General features: G+C 39.5%; 1 protein-coding gene and 1 long non-coding RNA gene across 2 annotated transcripts in view; both read right to left on the reverse strand.

Annotated features, from left to right (window-relative positions):
• Positions 1-248: 248 nt before the first annotated feature.
• Positions 249-1,290, reverse strand: LOC310738962. Its single transcript, XR_014537195.1, has 2 exons — positions 538-1,290; positions 249-454 (listed from the first exon to the last, which is right to left on the reverse strand). It is a non-coding gene; the product is annotated as an uncharacterized lncRNA (long non-coding RNA).
• A 1,783-nt stretch (positions 1,291-3,073) lies between these two features.
• Positions 3,074-21,397, reverse strand: part of gabra3 (gamma-aminobutyric acid type A receptor subunit alpha3) — a 109,260-nt gene continuing 90,936 nt past the window's right edge. The window contains exons 8-10 of the mRNA XM_083564379.1: positions 20,864-21,016; positions 13,868-14,073; positions 3,074-5,922 (exon numbers count right to left, since the gene is read on the reverse strand). Coding sequence (XP_083420505.1) covers positions 5,566-5,922; positions 13,868-14,073; positions 20,864-21,016 — 716 coding nt within the window. The 3' untranslated portion in view covers positions 3,074-5,565. The remainder of the gene's footprint in view (positions 5,923-13,867; positions 14,074-20,863; positions 21,017-21,397) is intronic.

Genomic DNA, 21,397 nt, shown 5'->3' on the forward strand with positions numbered 1-21,397 from the left:
TTTAAATGTACTACTTTTTTGGAAAGAAGAACATCACAGACACTGTTAGAGAAGTGATACGGCACGATATGAATTGTGTATCGGTGAAACATGCGCGCGTATCGTCCTATTGTTGTGGAATCTATTAGCCCTAATGCTAAAGCTTTCTGTTAGGAGACCATTTTATTTTACTAGAAGGCCCCAGTGTCAGTGCTTCAATAAGGTCCTCAGTAGCTGTGTTTTTAACATTGAGAGAGAGAGAGAGAGAGAGAGAGAGAGAGAGAGAGAGAGAGAGAGAGAGAGAGAGAGAGAGAGAGAGAGAGAAGCTGATGAGGGAACATCTATATGGGCAAAAATACTGGAACACCTGGTTCTTCCCCAAACTTTAAACAAAAAGCTGAAGAAACACAATTGTAAATGCTGAGTTTGGATGCGATAGAATACATTTTCCTTTCACCTTCACAACATGACAATGCTCCAGCTCCATGAAGATCTGCTGAGTTGGTTTGGAGGATGTGGATGATCTCCTGCGCCAGACCTATTAGTATGAATGTGAACACTGACTGACTGATATTTGATCCCAGAAGAGAGAAGCTTATTATAACAACAAACTGAGAATAAATGTGAAATGGGATAATCTTATGTTCAGGTGTCCACAAACTTTTGGCCATACATTGTAAAATTAACAAAAAAAAAAAAGTTTTGCAAACTAAAGAATAAAAAAAGATACTAATTTAAGACTAAATTCAAAATGATTGGTAAATGGCTGTGGTATTGGGAAAGAAAGACTTTGGACTGGTTGACATCACGTGTACTGGTGTCACTTTGTGAATGCAGGAGATGGTGAAGGGTCAGGAAAAAAAAAAAAAACTCAGCAGGAGCCACACAAACCAAACATCTCACTAGCAAAAATCTCCTTAACAAAGTGAAACCAAAAAGCGTCATTTTTAAATATTCATGTGAACATGGAGGAGAAAATTCCTTTTCCGGGAGGTTTGGCTCGGGCCGTATCCAGGACAACTCAGTTCTGTGACTGTACGTCTCATGGAAGGTCGTTTGAAACGGCTGATCAATTGGCAATAATCGTGAGGTTTGGCTGAAGAAGACAACAGTGAACATTACAATTTATTTTGATGAAGGCAGCATTATCAACTCACCCTCTACTTCTTAGAACAGTATTTCATTCTTTCTTTTGTTTTAACGGCTAAACCATTCCGTTTCTGGATGAGGACTGCTTTCCTTCCACAAGTCTTTATGATATGTACAGTAAAAGAACGGCTGGCATCTGCTGAGGCTTTGCAGAGTCCCACATCTTTAATAATAATAATAATAATAACAACAAAAAGGACATGACATGAGATTTAACCAACAATCACAAATTTTGGAACTGAACAATTCAGATTTAAAACAAAACTCAGGCAAAGACGATATACAGCCAAAAGTTTTGGAACACCCGCCTTTTTGTGGTTCTTCCCCGAACTGTTGGCACAAAGTTGGAGGCTCACAATTGTACAGGAGGTGTTTGCATGCTGTCGTATGAAATTATCCCTTCACTTGAAAAGCCAGCTCCGTGAAGATCTGCTGTACATGTGTTGGAGTGGAAGATCTCCTGTTATAGAGAAATAAATCCTGAACACCTTTGATATGAGAGTGAACGCTGACCGCACCCCAGGTCTCCTCACCTTCTCACCTACATCACTACCTGTCTTTACTTACACACATGTAGCTGAATGAATCTCCATAAAATCCCCACAAAATGTAGTGGAACATCTTTCCAGAAGAGTGGAGCTCATTATAACAGTAAACTGGGACCAAATGTGGTATGGGATGTTCAACAATCTAATAATCAGGTGTCCACAAACTTTTGGCCATCTAGTGTATTTTTGATCTAATATGCATAGTAATCGAGTTACAGACACGAGTATACACTCACTGCCTTCACTTTGCTGCCAATCAAGCGAGTATTTAATCGTTTAAATATGAAGCAGCAGTGCAACGATATAAAATCAAGCAGATACAAAATCAAACATCAGAAATAAAACAAATCGAACAAAAAAACATTTCAGACTGAAATGGAGAGACTGGTTTGAGCTGAGAGGAACCCAAATGATCACTCTTTACAACTGATAGGGAGCTAAAAGGCATCTCCAAACATCGAACTCTGAGGCGAACTTGCCACCGGAGCACAAAACCATGTCGAGTTTCACTCCTGTCAGCCAGGAAGAGAGATCTGATGTTACAGTGGAACTGGACAAATAAAGACTGACAATCTAAAAAACAGGTTCACCTGAAACCACACCAACCAAGTGAACATTAACAGAAGCTTGTACTGCATGTGCATGAAGTTCACACTGCACCGCTGCCACCTGATTGGCTGCTTGAACGAATCAATACAGTCGCAGGTGTTTATAAAAAGAAGACATGGAGAATATGGACCTGCCTTTAGGCTGTTTATTATATATATAAAAAAAAAAAAAGTAGTCAAAAAGAAATGACTGAGAGAGAGAGAGAGAGAGAGAGAGAGAGAGAGAGAGAGAGAGAGAAAGTGAGAGAGTAAGTGAGAGAGTGAGAAAGTGAAAGAGTGAGTGAGAGAGAGAGAGAAAGAGAGAGTGAAAGAGTGAGAGAGAGAGAGAGAGAGAGAGAGAGAGAGAGAAAGTGAGTGAGAGAGAGTGAGTGAGAGAGAGAGAGTAAAAAAGTGAGTAAGAGAGAGAGAGAGAGTGAGAGTGACAGAGACAGGAAGGGAGGGAGAGAGAGAGAGTGAGAGAGAGAGAGAGAGAAAGAGAGAGAGAGTGAGAGAGAAAGAGAGAGAGAGAGTGAGAGAGACAGGAAGGGAGGGAGAGAGAGAGAGTGAGAGAGAGTGAGAGAGAGAAAGAGAGTGAGAGAGAGAGAGAGAGAGAGAGAGAGAGAGAGAGAGAAAGAGAGAGAGAGTGAGAGAGAGTGAGAGAGAAAGAGAGAGAGAGTGAGAGAGAGAGAGACAGGAAGGGAGGGAGAGAGAGAGAGAGAGTAAGAGAGAGTGAGAGAGAGAGAGAAAGAGAGAGAGAGTGAGAGAGAAAGAGAGAGTGAGAGAGACAGAAAGGGAGGGAGAGAGGAGAGTGTGAGAGAGAGAGAGAGTGAGAGTGAGAGAGAGAGAGAGAGAGAGAGAGAGAGAGAGAGAGAGAGAGAGAGAGAGAGAGAGAGAGAGAGAGAGAGAGAGAGGCTTTCTGGAAAATAATCTTGTTGGGAAATGTAGCCGGTGTAAAAGCAGATGTGTTTGAGAGTCACTAACAGCTGTAACCAAATTTCTTGTGTGTGTCAACACACTTGGCCAATAAACCTGATTCTGATTCTGATATGAGCAGATGTATAGAAAAGGCTCTATTACAATCCATAAGGAGGAGGAAAACAGACAGGTAGATACCTCATGCCAGTGGAGTTAAGAGAAGCAGCATTAATACATGAGTGGTTTCAGACTGGCAGTGATAAATGTAATATATTAATACTGCGTCTATACAAGTGTTCAGTGATCATGGCTTGGACCTGAATGCTGAATCTTTCCTTTGCCTTTAAACCTTTAACAATAAAAGTTAATCGTCATAAAAATACATATCTACATTACTTCCTCAGTGTGCATATGTAAGACAGCAAAGTTATAGAGAACCGAGGATTCTATTTAAATTGGATTCACAATATAACAGAACTATCACGACTTTCTCCGGCCTCGGATACAGATCACAATACACGTCTGGTCTATTTCCCGGACACGACGTTGCCATACGGATCGCTGGTTCTGTACGTTTGCTTCGATATTATTAAACAGAGAAGCCTGGCTGCTGGATTAGACAATCAGAACCAGGAGTCCAGCACAATTCATTACATAATGGTGAACTAAACCTCAGCAGGTAAATCAGCAGGTTTACTAGAACAGGACCGTCCCATACTGATGGGCTTCCTGATATATCTATGTGTCTATATATACCATGTCTATATATATACTGTATATAATAAATACAATAAATAGATGTTTATAGTACTATATAAATATACTCCTATATTCAGATATGGTTTTATTTACGATTTACAGTAAAATACAAACGTATGAAATATCCCAATGAGACAATACGGTATCTACACACTCCAAATCGAGTTTTTCGGAGGAGCTACACGTCGGAGGTCATACTGAAACATGACACCAGGTGTAACACGAGATGATGGACAGGATACTGAAGATTGTCATGCGTTAAATCTATCTACTATTAATACAGTGTGAGGAGGTGAACGAACAAATTGGTGAAAAAAGACTGAAAATGAAAGTGTTTTCTGTCCACTCGTTTTTTTTTGGTTTTTTTTTTTTTATATATTGGATGGAAACATGATTTACTCGAAACTATTAATCAACAGCAATGATTTTTGAAATGCTCAGGTTAATGGTTTTTTTGCTTCATATAGCTTGCTGTCACATAAGTACATACATTACGCAACTTTTAGGAAAAAAAAAATAGTAAACTTGGCTCTTTTAAAGTACAGAATGCAAAAGTCATATTCAGGATGATTTGGCACTTTTTTTCTTCATATATTTTTTTTTTTTTTTTTTTTTTTTTTTACATATTAGCATTAACACATTAATGTAAACTACAAACACTGCACAAAACATAATCACATAAAACCATTACTGATGGTCCTGTTAAGAGTTTAGCTCTGGAAGTTTCATTTTAGAGGCGATACTGTGACTGGTGTTTACGCAGTAAAGTAGCCTTGTGATTTGTCACTGCAGACAACAAAAAAAAATAATCAGCTAAAGACTGGATAAAGCCTGTAAGCAATACAAAGTGCAATTCATGCAAATCTATCTGAAAAAAAAAAAACGTAAATATGATTCACACGTCTGCACGTAAATGCAGTAAAACGTCCCATGCTCTCGACGGAGCATCAGACGACTCTATGGGAGTTTATTTCGAATTCTTTGAGAGATTGACCGTGAGGGATGATGAATTCATCTGAGAAGGATTGAAAGGGATTGAGAAAAGGCACAGTATCTTTACCTTTGAGCCTGCACTGGCTGTTAAAACAACAACAAACAAATAACCGAGCCGACTCAAGAGGATGATGAAGAAGCATTTGTAGATGATATTGGTCTAAATTTGGCTGAGACTCCAAACACTAATCGTTGTGAAGTATACGCAGGCATACGGACATCGCTGCTGGCTGCTGAAGGCTACAAGAGATCGGTGAGTCGAATTGACTACCAAAATGACGGCTTGGAGTCTTTTACTGATGATCTACAGCGTGTGGGGAGCATGCGGCCCTGGAGCTCGTCCTGATGGAGTGGCTTCTAACAGGCTGCTGTTTTGCTGTCGAAACGTACTACAAGGTTTACTCCGAATTTACCACACAAGTCTCCCATCAAAATGGAGATGATAAAGATTATATTCAAGTATACATAATCTAAAGACACTTCGTAGCTATCGAATGGTATGTAAACTGCACGTGAACCCAAACAGAAACAAATCAAAAACAAAAAACAAACAAACGAATGTAGTGGTAGCATCGTATGGCTACTCCAGACTTGACTGGGAGTTTTTTTTTCCATTGGTGTTTACAGATATACTTTCAGTTATGAGGGTTGGACCTCCTGATGGTTGGCTTCCTGTTGACGTAAGTGGCCCAGTAGGCCAGGTTGAAGATGAAGAAAAGCACAGGAAAGATGATGCGTGAGATCTTGTCCACTTTGCTGACTCGGTTGTAGGACTTCTTGACGCCTTCGCAGATGTATTCGCCATCCATCCTGGAGAGCCGAACCTCTCGGACCGGCTGGGCCGGGGCCGGGGCCGGGGCCGGGGCCGTGCTGGAAGCGCTCTTAGAGATAGTGGTCAGTCCGGGTTCTTTTCCCACGCCCATAGGATAAGTAGTGCCCACGATGTTGAACGTGTTATTGGTCTTTTTAGAGAATGATGCAGACTCGCGTCTCTGTGGGAGGAGAAACAGACTGTTATGAATAAAGAGCAGTGATTTTAAGTGCCCAAAAGAAGTTCCTTTAGCTGGATGAGTAAATCACAATTCATCTCACTAATAGAACGTTCCAGATGCACTGCTTTTTACCACTTTATATATGTACACAATATAGGAAATAAAAATACGTTATGTAAGCTTGGGTGTCTGAACGTTTGGATGACTGGATACCTTGGTGTGAGCGTGAGCTGCATGCAGAGGAACTTTGACCAGGTCCTGACGTGACATGTATTGCAGGAATTGCAATGCTGCTGTCATACGGATTAACACTAGCTCTCACAAACCCTGGGGGTTGTTCGATTGTGTATCACTCCTCCTGAATCACAGGGATATATGGTGTGTGGAAATTAATGCTGTGACACTGGGGTGATGGTAACCACAGAGAAATCAAATGTTAACACTAGACATCGAAGCAGGAGGAGGAGCCAAGTGTGCACTCGACTGTCAAACGCAGACGGACTCGGTCTCTACGCTGTACACAGGCTGGCTATGAAAAAAGCCGCGACTGTCTGCTGACCTGCTAGTAGGCGTTTTTATTTTAATTTTTTTTAAATCTGCCTCGTCAGTTCGTTTAAATAAATTCCTGCGTTTCCATCCATCGCCTGTGTAATTCCACGACACGCTGTCACTGCTGACATTTCGCTTAGGTGCAGTTATTGTGCCTTCCTGCTGTTGTATTTATCAGCGATAAGCCTCGTAAGCACTCCGGTTAGGCAAATGCTCGGGTACTGTCATGACTGTGGGCTGATAACACAGCGCTTTACAGCATGCCTCCTCTCTGATAAAACGTTCTGACTCACTGGACAACGGTCTGCTGAGAAATATCTTCCAGCTGAGAAGCTTTCTTCAGAACCCAGAAAAAAAGCCAGCTGCTTGTTGCATTCGCTCGTAAGATCATTGCCTGGTGTGAACATTATGTTCATGTTGACTGATCAAAGCAAACCTGAAATCTTTGTGAGATTAAATGTTTGGCCATAAATGTAAAACAATGCTGTTCTTTAAAGTACTCAAAAAACAACAACAACAAAAAAACACCACTGAATCTGCATTTGTTTTTTGCTTCATTGTTTTGTTCATTATCAGTATTGAAATGATAAAATACATGCTGTTAAAGTCAGGAAAAATATACTGTAATACATATATCATTAAGATACAACTATAATTAACAGACTGTTATCGCTAAATGATGTGTTTTTAATGATCTGGCGATAGTGAAATAAATCACTCTGTCTGATCTACTCGCATTTTACAGACAAGGAATTTTCCCCAATCGTAGGATGGCTAACAACCCAGAGAGAGTGTACACGTGCTTCCTCTGAGACACGTGAAGCTGCTGACTGCACTGTTTCAAACTGCTACTCGTTACTGATATATCTTATTCATTTGTCCAACATTATATCAGACACGAGTCAGTGGAGCTGACGGTGAACTGGCACACCAAATGAGAAACTGGTCCTGAGAACAAGCAGCTCAAAGCAGAGAATTAGGACAGACACACAGCTAAATAAATAAATAAATAAATACGAGTTGGCCAGAGCAGGTTCTGCTCTTGAGCGTTTAAGTGAAAAGGATTTTACTTGTCAGGCAACCTATCCCCTGGCCATGAAAATATTTGGCCAGTGATGTCAAGCTGGTGTCAAAACAGAAAGAAGTGGCTAAATAAGCAGAGCCTCTGCAGCGCAGGGCGGCCGGGAACAAATACGGAGCAGAATCAGATACGATGCCTTGACAGGACTGCGGCAAAATTCCCAACAACACTGCAAGGAAGCTGCAGAGCTCAAGAAAAAACCTTTATCCAAAGTTTTTTCGAGGTGAACTAACGGTCACAAAGGATATTTACTGTAAATAAGTAACAGCGTTAGCTATGACGTATCGCGCAGCTGCGATCTAGAGCCCAGCGTTTATTATGACAGAACGGTATTAAATCTCGAGCTTTCATTTGTATTGTATGTTTAACAGTGTAGTGAGATTTGAAAGCGATTTGATCCTTGTACTGAAGACACAGTGCTTTTGTGCTGAGAAAAAAAAGGAAGGAAGAAATAAACTACCCGACGGTGGAGGAGAACTCGTATATAAAACTGCAGGTGATTATTTCAAAATACTATTTGGAGAGAAGTACAAAGCTGAGATGGTTTTGAGATGATGCCAAAACCGCAGCATTCAGTGGCTCATGCCAATGTTTGTGAAGGAGAGGAATACAAAGGTAGCTCTGTTATTGTTATCTACTAAGGCTGAGAGATACGAATCAAAAATATCCATCATTATACTTGAGATGTGTCCGACTGCAAAAGCAAAACCGTGTTGCATTAAAAACAAAATTCGATGATATTTTTCTTTACAGCCTCCAGAAATGGAGGAACAGATTTCTGCACAATGGAATATAACTGCATCCCATCAGGGCTTGTGTTTTTGAATGATTAAAAATAAAAAGTTAGAGAAATGTATATTGATTAAAAGGTATATAAGTGCACTCCAAATCTCTCAGCAAAACAACAATGCTTCCTAAAAAAAAGATGAATTCAATATAAAAACTATATTTTTATTGTAGAATTTTATGAGTAAAAACAAACATTTAATTTATGTCTTTTTTATTAATGTGTAAAAAAAAAAGATATCTGGGAAAAGTCTACTGTGAAGAATATTATAACATCTTATCACCCAATCAACATGATACCTTTGATATCTGAGGAAAAGTGTTAAAAGTGTGTCATTATATAACTGACCATGATATTGATGTTATATCGTATCATTCAATCCTGACGTAGGAACAGCTTAAAGCTTTAAACAGCCAGGTTCAGTAATAAATCGCTCCACTGTGGAGGGACAGGGTTAAGCTTCCAGGTCTCTCTGGTGGCCTACATTTAATTCCACATTACTGACACAACACATCCGTGGGATGTACACAAAGGGATGGAGCTTGTAATAAGCTGCTTGCCAAACCAAGATGGAAATATGAGTTTTGGTGTCTCTGTACGTCAGCACAATCCCGCGAGGACGTGCACACTGTAAGCAAATATGTTTCGAACAATACTGCACCAAATAATCCACGTCTGATGGGATGGAATATTAAATGCACAGGTAAGAAACGTGGAGTAAAAAGTGTTATACAGAAATGATGCATTGTTTTCATTTTTTACTTTCACATTATATACTTTCTCCACTTCCTGTGTGAACGCAAGCTGTGCAGTGTTGCAGAAAAGGGGAATAAAGAACGTGACCTAAAAAAATAAAAGACAGACCCCCGTCTCAGTCAGAGCGGTTGGTCAGCGAGCTTCATTAGCGACCTAATCACATTAGTGAGGAGACAATTAGCCGCTAGTAATTTCTAATAAATTCCTGTTGTGAACTGTTTGCTGCTCAGACACTGCAAATTTATTGAGAGGGTACGTTTCCTCACAATCCTTTCTATAATGATTTGACGCTACGCTTTTAAATTAAAAAGTCCCAGCAGACCTCATCCAGACCCTCAGATTTTAGAGCTCAGCTTGCTTGTGCGGTGACATGACATCAGCTAATTGAATCTGGGTTGCTAACAAAACCTACGTAGCCTGATCTACTTTGAGATACAAGCTAGCTACTGCTAGATATCTAGATCTTCATGAATAGATAATACGTTTATGAGGCATCTGTTTGTGCAGCACTTCAGCTTTCAGTGCCACAACCACAGTGTTTTTCAAATCAAGAGACTTTGAGTTTTTTTTCTCTTTAAACATCAAAAGTTTTGGTGACACGCCTATGCTAGATCTGCGCTTAGCATCATTTATCCACTGACAGGACCATAGTTTATCTGAATAACGCTCCCTCTCTTTTACAGCTAAACCAGAGTAACTGGAAATCTTATGAAGAGACTGGAATGGATAGACATTAGATGACACCCAGATGAGGATGAGGTTCCCTTTTGACTGTGGTTCCTCTCAAGGTTCCTTCCTCATACCATGTCAGGATGTTTTTCTTTGCCACTGACTCGTTCATTAGGGATACAGTTACAGGGAATAAATTCTGATGCAAAAATGTTATGATGCTAAGCACATGAAATGTTGCAGAGAGAGAGGAAGTGTTTGTGGAGGTTCTGGAAGTGTGTGATACTCCACAGGGCTTGGAGGTTATACTGAGTGCTAGCGGCACTATAGTGAGAGCTTGTGACGCTGTAATGAGAGCGAGAAATGCCACTGGTTTAGACTCATTATGGACTACTGTCTAAAAAACAGGCTGTGAAGCTGCATGAATTAAACATGCCCCAGATCCCTTAAGTGGGGTAAAACTCCTACCACCCCGAGTGCTAATTCGGCACTGATCCTCGTTTAGTCTCAGGAACACACACTGTGAAAACATGCTGTAGGTTTTAATGCTTTAATCCCATATTATTTACTTTCTTGGCTCAAAACTTCCTTTAATATGTAAAGTTATGGATAGTTACAGTTCTGATGAACACAAAGCTATTTATTTATTTATTTTTGAGATTCACTGTGAGGGAAGATTTCACCACACCATAAAACAATCCTGTACATTTCTTTTCTCCAGACCTGCCTGACCCATCCTGATTCCCTACCTCTTGATGGAGTTCTCTTCACTTTCGCTCATGAACAGCCTGAAGAACCATAAGGTTACTGTGAAACTCAAGAACCATGAGGATGGATTTGTACTGTAGTGAATATAAACTGTCTGCTATAATGGCGTTTTTCTTTTCTTCACACTCAGTGAGATCAGATAACCTCAACAATGACAGAACTGATCTCCATCTCACAACCGCTACCACTGGCTCACTTACAAAGAAGAAACTTATAAGGACTTATTTATGAAACAATAAATGATATTTATAATCTACTGAATTCTGAAAAAAACTGCTTCAGGACAATGGCATTGTTGAAAGCACTATACAAATAACATCTGGAGCTGAACTCAGCACAGCATTTTCTGCAGCGTGCTGTAAAATAATAACATTTATAAAAGTATTAAAGATTATGACAGAAATTCTGTAGCCATCACTCCACCTTATTCTTAAGCGATTTGCTCCTGCTATAAAGCTCTAAACCCTTTTGAACATCTTTGGGATGAATGTGAACTGCTCCTCACCTTGCTCACTCCAAAATCTAATGGAACATCTTCCTGGACGTTAGATTCCAGATTGGCCAGAAATGAAAAAAAAAAAAAAAAAAAAAAAGTTTGTCTAGAAATCTGTTGCTCATCATACTGACTAATTCATCTGTTCTTTCTTCAGGTTTAATGGCGTTTTTCTTTGCATAAATGCACTATAAATATGTGCACCCCTGACCATCTCACCCATATGTAGTTCTTCCTCAAAGGTAGAGGCACATATTTGTATAGAACATCAACACTGCTCCAGCATGATGATGCTCCTATACAGTAAGAAAGGTCCATGAACATGTAGTTCCTGGGTGGAAGGTTTGACTAGAAGAACTTGATTGTCCTGCAATGAACCCTGACCACAACCATCCCAAACACCTTCAGGATGAACAGGAACTGGAGCATCTTCAAACATCCGAACAGTGTCTGATCTCACTAATGCTCTTGTAGCAGAATGAACACTAATTCCCACAGCCACAACAGAAAATCTGGAAGAAAGACATTCAATCCTAAAAATATCAACATTCAAGGAATAAGTTTTCTGTGTTTGTGTTAAAGGAACAGGAGGCATAATGCAGCTAAAAAAGCGAAAATGTGAATAAAAGCAGAACTAAGCATCAGGAACAGTCCAAATCCTCACCTGTCCTTTACTCCTTATTTTAGTACCAAACACAGTTATTTCTCTGCATTTCTGCTGTGTAGATTTTCTTATTTTATATTTGAACTGATTCTCTGCATTTTCTCCTGAGGCTTCACTATTCTGCTTCGTCTAATGAACAGCGGTAGAAAAACAGCTAATGAATAAATAACGCACTTCTTAACAGATTACACAAGGTTGACTCCAGGAGAATGGAATGGAAATTTATATCAGCAATAACCCCTCATCCTGGAAACAATATGGCTTCCTCGCTAAGCTTTCTTTAGAGTGTTTCCCGGCCATTAGCTGTGAGTGCTCCATATTTCAGCGCTTTATCAGGAGCGGGACAGAAAGAGGCAATATGCAGGAATGAGCAAAAAGGCATTTGTGAAGGAATTAAGAGCGGACTGGATTCCTGAGATGGAGCAATCTCTCTGTAAAATTACATTCCTGACATGTTTCTTTTTGTATTGTTCATAATACGACAGCTACAACTTTATCTACACTGTTAAAAAGGAAAGTCATTATTGAAATCTAATTCTGCTGTCCATTGTAAAGTCTGATATTTTACTCACAAGACAAACATTATAAAAACTGCTTTAGATTCAGAAGATCCCCGTTCTCTTTGTGTTAAAGCTGAACTGCCTCCTTTGGATCACAGCGTTCAACACTGGACCTGTTTTATTTTAAAATCAATATGTCGCTTTCTAGCTACTGATCTGTCTTTCATCATTTCTGTAAAATGGACATTAAAATCTGCGCTCAAAGAAACACTGTTCATCTCGTTTTCTCCTGTATTAGGGCTGAGCTGGACAAAAAAACCTTTTTCAATTTAATGCCGCAACAACGTGGAACAACTTACAGGAACAGTGAAAATTAATTGGTTGAATTTATGGCACTTGTAAATACTATAAACAGCCAAAAGTTTAAAACCTGAACATTGCATTGATATGTGCTCCTTTTCAAAACTCCCATTCCAGTTCATATTTGATGTTAATATAACCTCCACTCTCCTGGCAAGATGTTTCATAGATATTTTTTGGAGATTCATTCAGCTACATGTGTGTTAATAAAGTCAGGTACTGATGTAGGTGAGAAGGTGAGAAGGTCTGGGGTGCAGTCAGCGTTCACATTCATTTAACTTCTTTAACACCTTTGGACAAGCTTTAAAACTGCATAGGAGATTCTGGGACAGTCTTAGAATGGTTCAGAAGTTACAGATAGAATGTCTCTGGCACATGAAACACCTCAGGGATCAATCCAGTTTTATTTAATTTATTCAGATCACTCACTTTCACTAGCTGTATCAGAACCAAAGGCCTTTTAGTAGAGAAATCGAGAAATGATTTGGTACCCCGAGAAACGAGACACGTTTATGAACTCCAGGCAGATTCTACTTGTGTAGCAGGTTTTTAACTCCTACAAACTCGTTCCCAATACTGAGAGAGTTTTAACCAGGACAAAGCAAACAATGCACATCACGTCAGGGCTGAAATCTTTACTCCTGGCAACCGCGTTGTTACTCAATAGATTCTAAAATGCTGCTATTAGTCGATAAACCACTAAATACATTAAGCTCAAGGAAGGTGTTTCTGAAAGACTTAAATGAACAGAAGCCTGCTGCAGTAGATTTAGATCCAAAGGTAAAGCACGGTGAAGCAACATTCAACTTTTTTACTAAAAACAAATGGATCCAACTCGCCAGAGATCTTAAAATGTAGCTATTATAACATACTAATACAGTATAATCCATGGTAAACTTGTGGTGCCTACAGTTCAGCTCTTATACTTTATGTTTTAACATTGCACTATTAATTACTCTTGTAATCTTCGTTTAATTGACTTTATTATTCAATGCTGTTCTGTTTTTTTCTACATAGAGCACTTTAGATTTCCTCTGTGTACAAAAAGTGCTGTATAAATTATATAACCAGTATTTGTATCTATAACACGGAACATAATTGTAAATGTAATTGGTCTAAAATTTACTGAGTTATAATTCATATCATGTGGAGCATAATTATGTAAGTAAAGGCTCCCTAACATTTTCAACAATACTAATGTAATGTGCCAGCTTGGGGTAAAACCTGTGCAAATTACAACCATTTATTTTTGCCTCTGTGACGCACCGGTGTTTAGGTTGTTAGGAAGAATAATAATAATAATAATACTCTTGCTCACCCTCATCTCCTGACTCTCCTTCTGACCATCCCAGGCCCAGCTGCGCTTGGTAAAATAGTTGACGGTGGCGAATTCAATGAGGGCGGAGAAGACGAAGGCGTAACACACGGCCATGAACCAGTCCATAGCTGTAGCGTAGGCCACTTTGGGTAAAGAGTTTCTGGCGCTGATGCTTAGTGTGGTCATGGTCAGAACAGTGGTGACTCCTGAGGTGGGGGAAAAAACAGTCCATGACCATTAAAATCATTTGTAAAGGGTTCAGTCAGACACATAGGCATGTTTATAGATGTGTATTTTGAGTAGTAAAACATAATAGCGTACTATTCCCCCATCACATAACATAATTTTTTGAATTCTGTATGACAAAAAATATCCATCTTGGTGAGTATTCATGTAAATGACATAAATAGTACATACATTTATGTTTAAAACGTCCTTGTGCTGTGTGTAAGCTACTGTGCAATTATTATTAACAAATTATACTAACAATTAAATTAAAATTGTCTGTATTAGTTTGCATGCAGGTCAGCCTATGACCCAAAAAAATGTTTAATTTATATTTGTATGTGATACGGTTTATATATATTTCCTTAAACTTTTAATTAATTCCCATAAATTCCTGGTAGATTTTCATTGTAGAGTATTTCCGAAATTCCCATGCCTCTTAATGCCACACAACCAGACGGAATTACTGTGTTATACAAAAAAAAAAGGTGTTTTATTACCCTTTCGAGTGGAATAAATCGTACCTTATTAGAATGGTTGTACTTATTTCAGATGACAGATCATGAACACGTCATGGCCATACAGCACCACAGAATCCTACACAGTCATGATGATATTTACTCTAATGCCATTTTAAATAGAGCACTGAAGCGAAATAATGTGAGTATTGACAAAATGGCAGTTCTGCCACGGAGTACACGCAGAGTCTCTCGCCATCTGTCAGGACACCTGCGATGCCAGTTTAAATTTGGAGGAATCGGGAAGAGCATCATTCCCAAGCAGATGTAATACAGTAGAGTTCTAGTTTTAAAGGGCATGAAGCAAAAACAACCTCAGGTGACATCAGTCCTGTTTAGTGCAGCTGTAGATGAGCGCGAGGATGCATCTGAACGTAGATGTACTGAAAGAGCAAAAGCATGCACCCTTGTAAATGGCTGGGAAATCTGAAAAGGAAGAAAAGTGAGCTCTTCCTGGTAAGACCTTGATAACCCGAGGCCATGACGAGAGTCTGACTGCAGCAAATCGTTCGTGGGTGCAGGTTTATGCTGTCGTCAGTGAATGAAATAGCAACAGAAATCTATTACATCCATGAGTCCTTCGTGTATGTATACGTTAAGAGCCTTGGCTTTACTGTCAACTCTACACTTTCTTTATAGGGATGTGGAGAGAGTGTATAGCTGAGTAACAATAAAAGAAGGAGTAGAAAATAAATCAATCGCACTGGGAAATCAGAATTTTTCATAGGTCATTGTGTGCTGACCCACAGCTTTCTGCTCTAAAAATGGAATATCACGAGTGAAATGAGGGAACGGTCTGGAATCGTTGCCCATTAAAGCAGATATAAGAAATCATTCCACTCGATCAGCAGGCACCTGCCTCGATGGCAGAAAACTGAAACAGATGCAGTGTGTTTCCGTCCTCTATCGAAAAGTGCATGGATAATTTCTCAAAACCCTCCACCGCTTCCGTCTGTAATCATTAAAAAGCAAGTCAACAATGACATTTCTCTGTCAAGCAATGGAGGAGAAAATGATAGGGACATTAGCGAGGAGTGTCGCTCGAGATGCAGCACAGACACTGGACAATTGTTGGGATTATGCTCTGAAACCATACATCACAAATTACACACAGACTGTCATGAAAACAGGATCTGCATGAAATAGAGAGTCAGGCCCATCACAAGGGGGAATCATGAAGCTGGCAGCCTTCCAGGGTGTGAACGATTAATTAAATTTCACCCTCCAAGTGGGGTTGTAGAGCGGCAGCATGGGACTAAAAATATCAACGCTTCCCTTTTATTTTAAAGTGTGATAAATGAGTAGTTAAAACGAAAAAAAATAGTAAAATAAAAAAATAGACGGAATTTCTCATTATATTTACAATCAACTTTATCTATATACTATATTATTAGATTCGCCACATCGTTGTAGGAATCTGCTTGTTTTTCTTTTATTCTGACTTAATTTTATAATATAATAAAAATATAATAATTGAGATTAACTTCTCAATATAGCCAAAAGTATTGGGACATCTGGGTTTTCAAAGCTGGTGACACATAGCTGTACAGGATGTCTTTGGATGCAGTAGGATTGAAATTTTCCCCTTCACATGTATTAGGAGACTTAAACCTATTCCAGCATGACTATGCCCTAATTCCAGCTTCATGAAGCTCTGCTCTGGCATGGGTTTTCCAAAATGTACTGTAAATACAAATCTTCTGGTCAGGTGTCCACATACTTTTGACTATATAGTGTAAATACTTGTTTAAAGTTAGCTTAGACAAACAATCACTAAAAAAAACTTTATTCACTTTAAAACATTGTGTTTAGCCGAATGCATGTAAACTTTAGGAATGGGGGCAGAAGCAGTTAATATACTGTAGGAGATCTCAAAACCCCCCGGCAAATCATTCCAGAGTTTTATGTTGATTGGCTCATATATTGTGTAAATAAGGAGAAATTAGACTGGAGTGTTTTTGAGTGATAATAATAATTCACATTAACGTACTCGGCTGTCAAATTGCGGAACTCCTACGGGGACAAAATGTCTAAAAATATCAACTATAAATTAAACATCAGAGCAGTGTAACATCACGTATGGATGATCGTACATGGTATAGAAGCACGTCTGTTTTCAGTATAGTGAGCCGTGGAGGAACGTGATATAGTGTACTTGACCTCCAGGCAGTTTAAAGAACACTCTATTTAACACTGTGCTTTCTCCCAGTCTGACCTGCAGCCCTGATGCGGACAGACACGCCGCTTCATCACGTCCGCAGACACTGCTGCTGCAATTCCTGCAGAATACTAATAGGTTTGTTCTCTGCACCTCATTAGGATCTCCAGACTGGAGGCGAGCAGATCATCTATACTGGCTGTCAGCTTGCTAGCGCATAGCTAAAGATCTGGGAATATGTGATGATGGACTTCATCTGCTCACATGACAATTAATATTTTAGCTGTAAGTACGAGGCTTGGGAATGTGATGTCATGACGCACTTTCTTACGAGTGATTCATCATTTTGACAGCTTCAGTCAGTCATGCGGTCAGACAGACAGCTGAGCTAGTCGACAAGTTTTCATATCAAAAGTGCGAGCGAGTCATCATAGTGAGAAACTTTTCTCTTTTTTTTCCACAGAAACTGTCACCACAGCACCCGTGACAGCTGTAAAAAAAAACTACACAGTCTTACAAAAAAAAAAAAAAAACCCACACACAAGAGAATGTTATTTTGTACACTATATAGGAATGCTGAAACATTCCCACATAAAGATGACTGTGCTCTTTAACATCTACACACACCGAATGGCCAAAAGCATTGGGACACACGGCATTTCCAACCATATGTGGCTCTTCCTCTAAACTGTATGACTGTACAGTGCACAAAGTATTTCCACATTTTGTTATGTTACAGCAAAATTTTACAAACAATACCCCATAATGACAACATAAGTTTTCACAGCTTTCTCCATGACACAGTGGATTGGACATGGTTTGGAAACACACACACGTCTATAGAAGGTCCCACATTTAATAGTGCATGTCAGAGCACAAATCAATCTATGAGGTCCAGGGAATTGTCTGTAGACCTCAGACAGGATTGTATGGAGGCACAGATCTGTTGAAGGAGACAGAAACATTTCTACAGCATTGAAGGACCCAATGAGCACAGTGACCTCCATCATCCATATTAATAAAAGAAGAAGTTTGGAACCACCAGGACTGCCAAACTGAGCGATCGGGGGAAGGGCCTTAGTCAGGGAGGTGACCAAGAACCAGATGGACACTCTAAAAGAGCTCCAGCGTTTCTCTATGGAGAAAAGACTAATCAGGTCTGTATGGTAGAGTGGCCAGACAGAAGCCTCTCCTCAGTGAAAGGCACATGCCAGCCCACCTGGAGTTCCTACAGTATCCCTACAGTAAAGCCTGGTGGTGGCAACATCATGCTGTGGGGATGTTTTTTAGTGGCAGAAACTGGGAGACCAGTCAGGATCAAAGGAAAGATAAATGCCGCAATGTACAGCGACGTCCTTGATGAAAACCTGCTCCAGAGCGCTCTGGACCTCAGACTGGGACGACGGTTCATCTTCCAACAGGACAACGACCACAAACACACATCCAAGATATAAAAGAAGTGGCTACAGGACGAATCCTTGAGTGGCCCAGCCAAAGCCCAGACTTGAACTTAATTAAACATCTCTGGAGAGATCTGAAAATGGCATCCAACCTGATGGAACTTGAGAGGTTCTCCAAAGAAGAATGGGAGAAACTGCCCAAAAAATAGGTGCCAGGCTTGTAGCATTAAACTCAGAAGACTTGAGGCTGCAACTGGTACCAAAGGAACTTCAACAAAGTATTAAGCAGTGTGTACATGTGATTTTTGCATTTTGTTTTGCAAACATTTTAAACAAACTTCTTTCACATTGTCATTATTGGGTTTTGTTTGTAGAATTCAGATGAAAATAATGAATTTAATCCATTTTGGAATAAAGCTGTAACATAAAATGTGGAAAAAGATGCACTGTATGATGTTGAGTAGCATTTTGTCCGACCTTAACCCCACTGAACACCTTTGCATTTACATTTATGGCATTTGGCAGACTTGTCCAGAGTGACTTTTATCTCATTCACACAACTGAGCAGTTATGGGGTTAAGGGGTTTTACCCAGGGGCCCAAGAGTGGCAGCTTGGTGTGGCAAAGATTTGAACTTATGACCTTTAGATCCAAAGTCACAGATAGATAGATAGATAGATAGATAGATAGATAGATAGATAGATAGATAGATAGATAGATAGATAGATAGATAGATAGATAGATAGATAGATAGATAGATAGATAGATAGATAGATAAATGGATAAATGGATGGATGGATAGATGGATGCCCTTGCACATATACTGGGACAATGTTTTTATAATACCTACATTATTTCAAATGTAAATAAATAAATTTCCGTCACAAAATAAAATAGAATCCATCATTTTATTCAATGTGAATAAATGCAAATTCAATGTGATTGTGCCCTTAAAATTTTACGGATGACAAAACTGCCCTGTCCATGTTGCCTCGTCGTAGTGTCTGAAGGTTCTCTTAATACGTTTTAGAAGATTAAAAATAAAAGCTTTAGGAATGAATGCTGGGCTCCAAATGGGGCAAACTGAAGTCTAAAATAGTTTATCTTAAGTGTGAGGTGTCTTCACTAGTGACAAGTTCAGTAAAAGGTCAGAGGAAGTCTGTAGGGAAAGGAAGTCATGACTTTGGAAAACAGAAATAAAAAATGATCACACCATATTCATGACTGACAGATTGTGGAATAATTCATTTCCGTGTAGCTTATTGATTTCCCTAAAAACTAAGGAGACCCCAAACAACTGCTCCAGTGGTTTGTGGCTGCTGGTGTGAAGGTTGTACTAGAATGACTCGAGGGTCCTGTGCAGAGCCCTGACCTCCTCAACCCCACTGAACACTTTTCATTCACTTTCACACCTCATTGAACATCTGAATATCAGTGTCCGATCTCACTAATTATCTCCACAGTTCCAAAATCCAGCAGAATATCTTCCCAAGAGCAAAAAGGAGAAATACATTTGGAGATCTTCATCAAGAACTTGTGGCTCTGACAATCAGGGGTGCACATACCATTGAACATGTAAAGTTTGATTACTTACTATATAATAGTATATATTTTTCCTGGGACTTGAAAAACAGTGAGGAATGTTTTATTTTCTCCAGTGCTGCTATAAATATACAGGCTAGGAGAAAAAGATAACTGAAAGTGAGCAGTACTGGCAGAATGACCTTCCCTTTACATCCTGCCTCGGGGATTACAAAAACCCCTATCAACAATAGCAGACCAAAGTTAACTCAAGCTCAATAATAATAATTCCTTAACTCCAGCTGGTTTAAACCTCCTGCCAGTCTGAGCCAATATCCTGCTTCTTGTGGGTTTTTATCTCCTGTACTCCATACATATTTGCTCCCTCAGGAAGCTCATCGGTCCACACTTCTTTTTTCTTTAATGTCACCTCGGGCCGGGTTTGGGTCCGGGCTAATCTCTAATTAATTAGGTGCCTCTGAGGTGGTTGCAGTAATTATAGGTCAGTCCACCGGTCTTTGTAAACTTTCAGAGAGGAATCCATCACTGTCTAGACTAACGTGCTGTCCAGTCAGCGCTTTGCAATAACTTTCTTTCATTCCGAAGCAGAACTTTTTAATACCATCCCTGGTGCGCTCGTTTGTCAAAGGCAACTTGTCACGGAATTGAGGGGGAGTAAAACAGAAAATGATATAAAATGAAAAAATAAAAATAAATAAATAAATATGAAGAGCATGGCTCAGCTGGAGAAAGTCTGATCTTCTGGACATCAGATGTCAGCACAATTATCTTTAATTAGTGGCTTAATATAAACATGGCACTGTACCACTTTTTCATGCTCTCTCTCTCTCTCTCTCTCTCTCTCTCTCTCTCTCTCTCTCTCTCTCTCTCTCTCTCTCTCTCTCCCTCTCTCTCTCTTTTTAAAAACTATGTATTAAAACTAATCTAAAATGAGTCTTCTGGCACTACTTTATCTGTGTGAGTGATTCAGAGCAGCAGAATTGAAGCAAAAATGCTTAAGGAAAATAAAGCGTTATTTTTTTATCCAGTCCGAGTCTGGATCTGATAAACTGTACTGTATATTTGTTTAGCTGATACTGATACCAGGTTTAGGATCACTGCCATTGCTTTGGTAACCGTCTGTCAGGTTCATGAGGCAGAGAAGGACGACTCACCAAAGACGGTACGTGCCGGCACAGACTCCCGATTAAGCCAGAAGGAGACCTGGGAAAGGATGACTGTCATGATGCAGGGTAAATACGTCTGAATGACAAAATAGCCGATTTTCCTTTTCAGATGAAAATACGTCGTCATCACCACATATTCTCCTGTAGAAAAAAAGAGAGAGTAAAGGAGAGAAAAAAGGAAGGCAATGCATTATTAATGAGGCTCATGTCACATCCAGACGATGCACGCTTGCTGAAATATTCAGGACTTATTTATTAAAGTTAATACAGATGCAGTATTTTCCACAGGGAACATACAGCATATGAACTTCTACATCACAGCACTGAGCTGCAGGAAAATACTCCAGGAAGCTGCTTTATTACTGTACATGAGTATTAACCAGTTATTCTTTGGATTCTTTGGAATTTAGATGATTTGGTTGTAAATGTATTGTTAAATGTGTTTAGCTACACTATAATCATGTACATTTAGATTGGCTAATTCACATCTGTACATTAGTTTTTTGAGAGCTATTTATTTTT

The sequence above is a fragment of the Silurus aristotelis genome, assembly GCF_946808225.1.
Source record: "Silurus aristotelis genome assembly, chromosome: 16".
Classification (NCBI taxonomy): Eukaryota; Metazoa; Chordata; class Actinopteri; order Siluriformes; family Siluridae; genus Silurus; species Silurus aristotelis.